Here is a 10,677-nt window from a genome sequence, read left to right as displayed (position 1 = left end):
CACCCATTATAATGAGGTCATTCTTCCCCCTGGGTAGGTCACCCATAAGAATGAGACCACTCTTCCCCTTTTTCACTTGGGTAGGTCACCCATCACAATGAGACCATTTTTTCTGGGTAGGTCACCTATTAGAATGAGACCATTCTCCATCTTTTTTTACTTGGGTAGGTCACCCATTATAATGAGGTCATTCTTCCCCTGGGTAGGTCACCCATAAGAATGAGACTACTCTTCCCTTCTCTCCACTTGGGTAGGTCACCCATCACAATGAGACCACCTTGCATTTGGGTAGGTCACCCGTTAGAATGAGACCATCTTGCATTTGGGTAGGTCACCTGTCATAATAAGACCACACACACATTTTTGTATTGGTTTCGGATTAAAGGAGATCGCCAGATGGGATCTCAGGTTAACCCAAACCCACACAGAGTTTAGCTTTGGTTAAAGGGAATCGCCAGATGGGATTTCAGGTTAACCGAGCTACACACCAACTTTGCTTCGGATTAAAAGAGATCGCCAGATGGGATCTCAGGTTAACCCAATCAAAAGGGTAAGTCGCCCGTGAAAATAGACCAGCGTTAGTATGTGGGTAGGTCGCCCCTGAAAATAGACCAGGTTTGGATGTGTGTGGGCAGATCGCCCGTGAAAATAGATCAATTTTCTTTAAAAAAAAAGGGGCAGGTCACCCATGATAACGAGAAAAATATTCTTTTAGAAAATGAAGTCCTTGGATGAGTGGATCACTCAGCAAGCAAGGAAGACTTTTTTTCTTTACAAGCTTACTATGCAAAACATTGAGGAGTTTTGCTTCGTAAGCATTGTAAAGAGGGGGCATCTGTTGCTACCCAATTTTTGACCCATATTTTGATAAATTTTCAAATAAAATAATAAATAATAAATAAAAATAATAATAATAATAATAAGGGTTTACATGTGGCAATAACATAAAGTATCAAGGCTAATATCAAGGAAGCAATATGTCAAGGAGATAATTACTGAATCATATATAATTACTGCAATATAAAATACCATATATATATGATTTGATTCGTGCTGGTTATGGAAAATAATCATACCATAGATATATGATTTGATTCGTGCTGGTTATGGAAAATAATCACTACAATATAAGATACTATATATATAGGATTTGTTGGTGCTGGTTATAGAAGACAATCTCTGCAATAATTACTGCAATATTTCCTTAAATAACACGTGTAGAGATTTTCTATATAAGTGAACCTTCAGTCATATGCACAAGGGAGGAAAATTTACAGAGGACAAATTTTTTAAAGAGAGAAATTTAGAGCAAACACAAAAAACCCTAAATCTAATTTTTTCTCCTAGCCTAAACCAAGTCGTCGCCCCCATCTTTCTAATTTTTTTCCTCTCTAAGCCAGCCACCAGCGAGAGCTCATTTATTTTTCCATCTCAGCCACTGCACCCCCACAGAGACCCGACCACAGCACCAACAGTCCCTTCTCCCCGAGTCCAGCCTTTTCCCTTCGTTTTCTTCTTCCCCTCAGCTGACCAAAGAACACACCAGCCCCTCTGCCTTTCCATCTCTTCTTCATCCTCTCATCTTCAAGTCTAAGCCAGCCACCAGCGGCTCCCCCGGCTTTGGAGATTTTGGTCACAGAACCCCCAAGCCTCCAACAGCCTTTCCCTCTCATCAACAACCCACCATTTTCCCCTTCAGCCAACCGACCTTCCCTCTCTGTCAACACAGCCCCCAGAAACGGCTCTCCCGCAATCTTCCTCCTCACTGGCTATTTCCTCTGCAACAGCGCTGCAATAGCAACACCAAAAATTAACATGACAACACTGCAAGCTTTAGCAGCTTCAGCCTCTGCACTGTAACCGCGTTGTGACCAGTCTCGCCTCTGCACCAGCAGCTAGTCCTAGTCGCCTGCCTTGCCATATCTCTTCCCCATCGCCCCAGCAGTAGCCGTGTTTTCTTCTCTGCACCGGGTGCAAGAAGCAGCAGGGCCATAGGTTGCTCCTCCAGCAGCATCTTTCTTTTCCCTGCAGAAATTGCACTGTTCGTAGCAACACCGAAGGGCCACCATTGAGACAATCATCTTTCAGCCAGCAAACCTGTCTCCACTGGGAATAGCGAGCAGGGGCGTCCTTCATGAGCAGCGCCCAGTCGTCTCCCTCCACTTCGCCTCCAGCCGTTGCCTCGCAGGTAAGTCTCTCTTTCACTGGTTTTTGCTAAATTAATTACCTTGCCACTGTAGCATGTATATGCATGCAACAGTGGCAGAACCGATTACTGGTGTGAGCCAGTAACCGGGTTGAGCCTTGCTAAATCCCGTAAAGCCCACAATTAATTGCGATTAACTGTGATGCTTGTGTTTTTTTTTAATAAAAAAATATATAAAAAATGTTTTTTTTGTGTGTGTTGCATACGGCCAATACCCTAACATGTTTTGAATGTTTTTTTTATATAAAAAAAATATATTGGAAGTTTTGAAAATGTGTTTTTGCATGGATTTCTTAAACATAACAAAAAAAAATTGTTTTCTTGCATTTCTGGATTTTACAACATGTTTGTAAAACTCCAAAGGGTATTGGCCAATATTCCAAAAAATATAAAAATCTTATTTTGGGGGAAATTCATCTATTATTCACCGTTAATGTTTGGATAAAGAAATCCTTAAAGGACGAATATCCAAAATATTATTGGGAATAATTTATTATTATTCACTGTTAATGTTTGGATAAAGAAACCCGGAGTGGTAAATATCCAAAATAATTTTCTAGGAATAATAAATCCGCACACATCCTTGAAAGAAGCCATGATTATAATCGAGGACATTTCAATTTTTTTACTCCACGGTTTACGAGCCGTGAGAGTATAAAACACTAGGGCAAAAATAGGCTTTTAAAGCGCCTTAGATTTCTAAATTTTTGTCCCTCCTCCTTGCGATTTACGAGTGGCAAACTCTTGAAATACCAAAGGAAAAATGAGCTTTTAAAGCACATGGAATCTCCTTGGATTTCTATCTTGATAAATTTAGTTTGAATCAAACCTAGGAAAACTGATGGGATTAGAAAACACCAACACCATAACAATTATAAGCCAAACCAAGCACCAAGCAGCTTACCTTAGGTAGGGCGTACTAGGGGTGCTAATACCTTCCCTTTACGCAACCAGTCCCTTGCCTTAGAATCTCTGAAAGACCAGTCAAGGTTCCTAGTGACCATAATACTAGGTGGCGACTCCCTTATTCACAATAAAACAAAAAGACCCCGAAATCAATCGAGGATCGCCGCGACGCCGCACTCCGCCGCGAGAGTGCGACACTGGTAATGAAAACGCAACTTCAGATTAGAAAGAAGCTTATCTCTAAGTTTAAGGAGTAAGAACAAGTTATTATTTAGTATATGTTGGACACTGATAATTAATTTTAGATTCTATTTTGATAATATTCAGTGCATTCTATTATGTAAAGAATGATGAACGTAGGCTCTTATGAAATTTAAAATTCATGTTTAATATTAACAATACTCTAAAAGGTGTGGGGAAAGTACTATAGCTTCCCCCACGCTTGTACTTATATATTATAATTATACTTATAATAATATAATAATAATAACATATACTAAAATACTCTGAGCTTTTTTTTTATCTTTTTTGTTTTTAATTTTTTTTTTGTTTTTTATGCTTTTATGGGTTTTTTTTTGCTTTTTTTTTTGTGTTTTTTCTTTTAATAATTTTTTTTAAAATTTAGTTTGTTAATGTTAAATTTTTTTATTTAGTTATCAGATTTTCATGACACAGATCCCTGGTTTTACGGGTTAACCCGAATTTTATTTTTTTGCTTTTTAATTAATTTTTTTCGTTTAGTTTAGTTTGTTAGTGTTAAATTTCTTTCTATTTCATTATCAGACTTTCATGATACGTATCCCGGGCTTGACAGTTTAACCCAGTTAACCCGTCAATTTTTTTTTCTATTTAGTTATCAAACTTTCATGACGCGAATCCCAGGTTTGACGGGTTAACCCAGTTAATTCAGATTTTTTTTTCTTTTTTTTCATTGGTTTTTTTTTCTTCTTGTTAGTTTGTTTCTTTTTCATTAATCTATTTAATTATCATATTTTTATGACACGATTTTGCAGCCAGACCCACATCTAAGGCTATTGGGTCTGGTGTTGCAGCCAAACCCACTTAAACCTAGGTCATGCAAATTTAATGTTATTATTAATATTATAAATATTACTTTTGGATCAGGCGTTGCAGCCAAACCCAAGACTCTTGGATATAGCTTTGTAGAAAAACCTAACACTTTTAGATCTTAGTTTTTTTTTGTTTTTTTATATATAAAAAATTAACTTGCGGCATTGCGCAAGTCATATAACTAGTAATATATAGAGACATGTATAATTCTACCTATATAAATATAGAAATGTTGTCGCTTTTGACAAGAGTTAGGTTTCTCTTGTAAATATTCATGAAAATGAGATTTTAGAACATGTTCACGATAAATGTTAAACAATTATAAACTCTTTTAAGAATTTGGATAGTATTCTGTGTGTAGTATCTTTGATTTTATAATAAAAGTTTTAATTTAATTTGTGTACACCAATAACTTTAGTAAGATTCAAGTTTTAACATCAATTGGAGATTTAAATTGCAAAATACCTTCTTGTAAGCATACTTCTATCAAGTCAAAAGACTTCCATTACATACTAGTGAGAAATTATTGGTGTAGTTTGTAAGTGAATAAAAAAAATATTTATATTTTATATTGAAAAAAAAAACACTTCTATTTAAATATTTATAAATATGAGTTTTTATTACGTAGTAGATTAAATGAAAACTATGGTGGATGAGCTTTTCTAGTGGGCCTCCTAATGTTATTAAAAAAATTAACGTTAACATGTTAATGACCGGGTTTTGACTGGTATAGATCTAAGTAGACCGAGTCATTGGGTAAACCTAGATTTTTAACCTAATTAGCTAGTTTTTTTCTTTTTTCATTGTTTCTTCAACTAATCAGTATAAATCTTAAATTAACCAAGTTCTAGATTTATCCTCAAGCCAATCTGAATTTTAAAACAATGGAGATAAATTTCAATCTCACCACCAATAACAAGCGAGTCTAAGTTTCTTCAATTCAAAATAACTTTCATTTACGGTGTGCTTTCACTCTACCATTTTTGGAGTTTCATCTAGAACTTTGACTAAAGCACCTAATTGTTATTTTTAATAGAGCCATGAAGGTCTTATAATATTTGTATTAATCTAAGTTCTGTCTATGCTTTAAAATTTTGGACCGACCATAAGAACAAGAGGGTTTTATTATCCTTAATTCACTTGACGGTGTGCAATTTTTGGAAGTCCTATATGATCTTCAAACCTAATCACGGAATTGTCTTTCCTATCTTTCGTTTTCCATGCCACTTGTGATTCTGTTGTTCGCAAACACTCTCTCGCTCTCTCTCTCTTCTTTTAGGTTCCCAACTTCCCATTTAACAAAGTCACCTGAGAAAACTCTTCAAGAAAACAAGCGGACACTTTCACGTTGTATATGTGTACACAGAAAATATTTCTCACAAAAACACAAATATTTTTGATCGGTTTTCTAAGGAAAACAGAAAATGGATTTCTCTCTTAAGAAATCATTCAAAGGCAATAGTTCTTTTAAACACATTAGGAGATTCTCTGGTGGCGGAGGGGGGGACAATAATTATAGCATCAGCCCTGAAGAGCTGCCTATTCTCCACCACCATCAATCAGATATTCCATATGACAATCAACAACGAACGTCAATAGGTTCAGATTACCATAATGAGGTCATTGTCAAGGTTGACAATGGAAATTCCAGCTCAGAAGACAGTTCTACTGATGTTGCTAAGGTTGGCAGAGCACCAAGTTTTGGTTTTACGCAAAATGGACAACAGGACGTGATGCAAGACCCGCCTTCGAGGCTGATCGGTCAGTTCTTGGAAAATCAGAAAACCTTAGGTGGCGGCGAGATTACATTGGACATGGACATGGAAATGGATGAACTAAAAGGTGACCGAGGATCATCACATGGAAGACACCTGCCTTCCTTCCCAGAATCATCACCGACTAAGCCATCCTCTAGAGAAATTCGTGTGTCCTTCGAACCGTCTCTCTCCGGAGGCAGCCTTAATGGTGCACTCGAATCTGTCAGAAGGCGATGCAAGGAGGACGGTTCAGTCAATTCTCATCAACGAAAACAAGAACAGGAACGCGAAGAAGTTTTGAAGTGCTCGTCGAATGCATCCTTTCGGAGACATGCCAATCCACTGTCAAGATTGAAAACTAAATCAAGACTTATAGATGACCCTTCACCACAGGAATTGGAGAGAATGTCAGGGAGGATACCAAAGTCTGGGCCAATGAGATCCGGGATGTTAAGTAGGGTGTTGTATGATGAGGATGATGAGGATCCATTAGAGGATGTGGACTTACCGGAAGAGTACAAGAAGGACAAGTTAAGTACATTGACTGTCCTCCAATGGCTGAGTTTGATTGTGATTTTAGCTGCACTGGTGTGTAGTCTTTCTATTCGTGATTTAAAGAAAGTGAAGATTTTGAACCTTAAGTTATGGAAATGGGAAGTTTTGTTGCTGGTTTTGATATGTGGAAGGTTGGTTTCGGGATGGGGGATTCATTTGATAGTGTTTTTCATTGAAAGAAATTTTTTGTTGCGGAAGAGGGTTTTGTATTTTGTGTATGGATTGAGAAAGGGAGTACAGAATTGTTGGTGGTTAGGGCTTGTGTTGTTGGCATGGCACTTCTTATTTGATAAGAAGGTTCAAAGGGATACCAAAAGTGACTTTCTCGAATATGTTACTAAAATCTTGGTTTGTTTTTTGGTGGGGAATTTCATATGGTTGATTAAGACTTTGATGGTTAAGGTGCTTGCTTCTTCTTTCCATGTTAGCACTTATTTTGACAGGATTCAGGAGTCACTCTTCAATCAATTTGTGATAGAAACATTATCAGGTCCACCATTGATTGAAATACAAAAAGTTGAAGATGATGTAGAGAGGATTGCTGCCGAGGTCCGCAAGCTGCAGAATGCTGGGGTTACTATGCCTGCAGAACTCAAGGCATCTGTCTTCCCACCAGCAAAGAGTGGCAGGTTGAATCCCAATAGAGTAATGCAGAAAACTTTCACAGCAAAAAGCTTTAAATTTTCCGGGAAACTTTCACAAAAGGGGGAGAAAGAAGCGGATGATGGGATCACAATTGACCACTTACATAAACTTAATACCAAGAATATTTCAGCTTGGAATATGAAGAGGTTGATGAAAATTGTGCGGCATGGCTCATTGTCCACTTTAGATGAGCAGATACTAGGTGCTGCTACTGAGGACGAATCCACGACACATATCAGAAGCGAAAACGAGGCGAAAGTTGCAGCAAGAAAAATTTTTAATAATGTGGCTCGCCATGGATCAAAGTGAGCAGCTCATCACCTCATATTGATAATCCAATCTCATCGTTTAAATGATTTTACATTATCATACAATTTCGAATTTTTTTTGGCGATTTCCATATTTTTTGTTTCATTCTTAAGCACATTGACAGTTTTAATAGGACGAAATTCTTATTTGCTTGACTGACTTGCTATATTTTCAATCTTCTCAGAGATTATAGATTATTTTGTTTGGCAGGTACATCTACTTGCATGATTTGATGCGCTTTTTGGAAGAAGATCAAGCTTTGAAGACAATGAGTTTCTTTGAAGAAACATCTGAAACCAGCAGAATCGGTAAATCATCCCTGAAGAACTGGGTGGTGAGGTCTCGGTTGGAATCCTTCTACTCATCCCTAAGGTTGTACTAAAGTTACAAGATCTACAATGTAATCTCCATTTTCGCAGGTCAATGCTTTCAGGGAAAGAAGGGCACTTGCTCTAACATTGAATGATACAAAGACTGCTGTGAACAAGCTCCATCAGATGATAAACGCAATAGTTGGCATTGTTATAGTTGTAATCTCCCTAGTCATACTTGGAATTGCCAAGAGCAAATTTTTTGTGCTTCTAGGATCACAGGTTCTTGTTGTGTCCTTTGTTTTTGGAAATACTGCCAAGACATTGTTCGAGTCAATTATATTCTTGTTCGTTATCCATCCATTTGACGTCGGAGATAGGTGTGAGATAGATGGAGTCCAGGTACACATCGAGTTCAGGCTCCATTCCTTCGTCTGTGTAGATCTGCATAATTTCTTTCATTTTATGATACTGTGTTACAATATAGCTTAATGTTCATTGTGTTTCAGCTGATAGTGGAGGAGATGAACATTCTAACAACTTTCTTCCTAAGAGCTGACAATCAGAAAGTCTTGTATCCTAATAGTATTCTTGCAACCAAACCAATCGGCAATTACTATCGCAGTCCTGACATGGGCGATTCGGTTGAGTTCCACATCCACATATGCACTCCAGCCGAAAAAGTTGCTCTTATGAAGCAGAGAATAACAGGGTTAAGTTTCAGCAAGTAAAATCATTCCATTTGTTACCATCAAGAAAACCATCCTTTTTCTAACAATCTCTTCTTCTCTTGAATGCTAATGCAGATACATTGAGGGCAAGAAAGAGCACTGGTATCCTGATCCTTCATTTGTATTCAAGGAAGTAGTAGATTTGAACAAGATGATGGTAGCAGTATGGATTAGGCATAGAATGAACCATCAAGACATGGCAGAGAAAACCAAAAGAAGAGCTCTTCTGCTAGAAGAGATGGTGAAAATATTCAGTGAGCTTGACATTCAATACCGATTATTTCCTATTGATATCAACATCCGTGCCATGCCTCCTCTTGACAAAAAGTATCTCCTGCCTTAGAGACTTGCATTTCTAATTGCAGCAATATCCCATCGCTAAAATATATTTCTCTCTCTCGTTTTTCTAGTAACAGATAGTCAGGTTGGTGAGTTGAAGCATATTGAAAGGGTTAAGTGCTTCCTTAATTAATGTTCTTTTCAATAATGACATATGCAATATTAACATTTTGTCCCTCGTTAAACACACAGCTTTGATTCTGCCCTATGGTATAGAGCTTCATCCTTAGAATCAAAGTTGATGATTGGTTGATAACTTGTGGTATGGCACTGTACTCTCTTTTGTTCTTTCGTTAGGCCCACAAACTGCTTTCAGATGAAGATTATGCCCTTCTTGCTAGAGGCAGAATGCCAGCAGACATATTTCGGTTTCCTTTACTCTGTAAATGTAGTGTTCTATCACCTTTCCAATCCCAACCACAGCTTCAGGCCATGTTAAATGTTTTTTTAAAAATAGTTATGACTTAAAATGTTTTTTTTTAATATATTAAAATAATATTTTTTTTATTTTTAAAAATTATTTTTAATATCAGCACACCTAAATAATTTAAAAACATTAAAAAAATAATTTTAAATAAAAATAAATTTTATTTTTTAAAAATATATAATTTCAACCATATTTTCAATTATTGCCGTAGCTTGAATCTAAATTTTTTCTAAATGAAAAATAAAAACTGTATATGATCCTTCAATCATGGTAGTTAAATATGGTCCAGTTTATATGGGTTTGCTTGAAAACCCGAGGTCCAAAGCTTAATTCATTTTAAATTTTTAATTAAATTAAATAAAATATTAATATGTAAAACCTGGCTAACCCAACAAAATTTTAGTGATTAAGATAACCAAATCAAATTAAATTAAGTTTATATCAACACCTTAAAAAATATCAAAACACTGATAATACTACAAAGTAAAAGTAAACAAAACACAATGATGCAAATTTGACCAAATATTGCAAACACAGTTATACTTGCTAAAATTATTATTAAAAAAAATAAAAATTAAAGAACTCTCTCTATCCCAAAAAAAATAATGCCAACTTCATTGAATTTTTTCTCTAAGTAAAACAATCACACGAATTTACAAATATTTTTTCATTTTGTGGACCAAATTAGAATTGATTATTTTCAATTCGGTTTAGTTTTTACCTATAAAAATAATAAAATTAAAATTTTGTAAAAAAACAAAATTCAACTAAAACCAGTTTGAACCAATTTGTTTCAGTTTGGTTCGGTTCGGTTATTTTATGTTAAAAACTAAAAAAATCTATATTATTTTTTAGGTTTTTTTGGGACTTTATGATGGGCTTGTAATTCATTTTAATATCATCTAATTTTGTTACAAGATTCTATAATATATTTAATTTTTTTGTCACTAAATATTTATTTATATTAAATTTTTAGTGTTAATCTTGCGTTTATTAATTTTTTTCCACTGAATATTTATTTATATTAAATTAAATATCAATCTTATGTTCAATATATTGCAAACCTTCCTAATACTTTTTGGTTTTGTTTGATTGAGCAAGACTCTTTATGTGAGAGAGTTTATATAATACATGCTAAGTTAAAATTTAAATTACAAAACATTGTTTTTAATAATAATAAAAAAACTATTAATCTTCTAGCTCAATCAATCGAGCGATTAATCCACTTGTTTAAATCGATTAACTGGTTTATATAAAAATTATGATCTTTATTAATTTTTCTTCTGAATATATTTTATGCATCAAAATATAATCTTTATCAAACTTGTAAACTAAAAAAAAAGCTACAATTAAAATCTCTAAAATTTACTATTCACATGTAAACTTATTATTGTTTAGGGAATTTGATTAAATGTCGGGA

At 35.3% G+C, this 10,677-nt stretch overlaps 1 protein-coding gene across 1 annotated transcript; it reads left to right on the top strand.

The window, feature by feature from the left end:
* The first annotated feature begins 5,607 nt into the window (after positions 1-5,607).
* On the top strand, positions 5,608-8,902 carry LOC133699404 (mechanosensitive ion channel protein 6-like). The gene is made up of 5 exons (XM_062122635.1): positions 5,608-7,445; positions 7,660-7,783; positions 7,869-8,162; positions 8,270-8,472; positions 8,567-8,902. Exons 1-5 carry the CDS (start codon positions 5,608-5,610, stop codon positions 8,832-8,834), a joined length of 2,727 nt encoding a protein of 908 aa, XP_061978619.1. The 3' UTR covers positions 8,835-8,902.
* The last annotated feature ends 1,775 nt before the right edge of the window (positions 8,903-10,677 follow it).

This window comes from Populus nigra, chromosome 7 (genome assembly GCF_951802175.1).
Source record: "Populus nigra chromosome 7, ddPopNigr1.1, whole genome shotgun sequence".
NCBI lineage: Eukaryota > Viridiplantae > Streptophyta > Magnoliopsida > Malpighiales > Salicaceae > Populus > Populus nigra.
The sequence above is the reverse complement of the archived record's forward strand: the minus strand, read 5'-3'. Positions and strand labels throughout refer to the sequence as shown.

Bases quoted from the DNA above. Each gene is read 5' to 3' on its own strand.
- LOC133699404 (XM_062122635.1), top strand. From the start codon at position 5,608: ATGGATTTCTCTCTTAAGAAATCATTCAAAGGCAATAGTTCTTTTAAA. The intron at 7,784-7,868 runs GTGAGGTCTCGG...CCATTTTCGCAG, and splicing joins CATCCCTGAAGAACTGGGTG to GTCAATGCTTTCAGGGAAAG. The intron at 8,163-8,269 runs GTACACATCGAG...ATTGTGTTTCAG, and splicing joins GTGAGATAGATGGAGTCCAG to CTGATAGTGGAGGAGATGAA.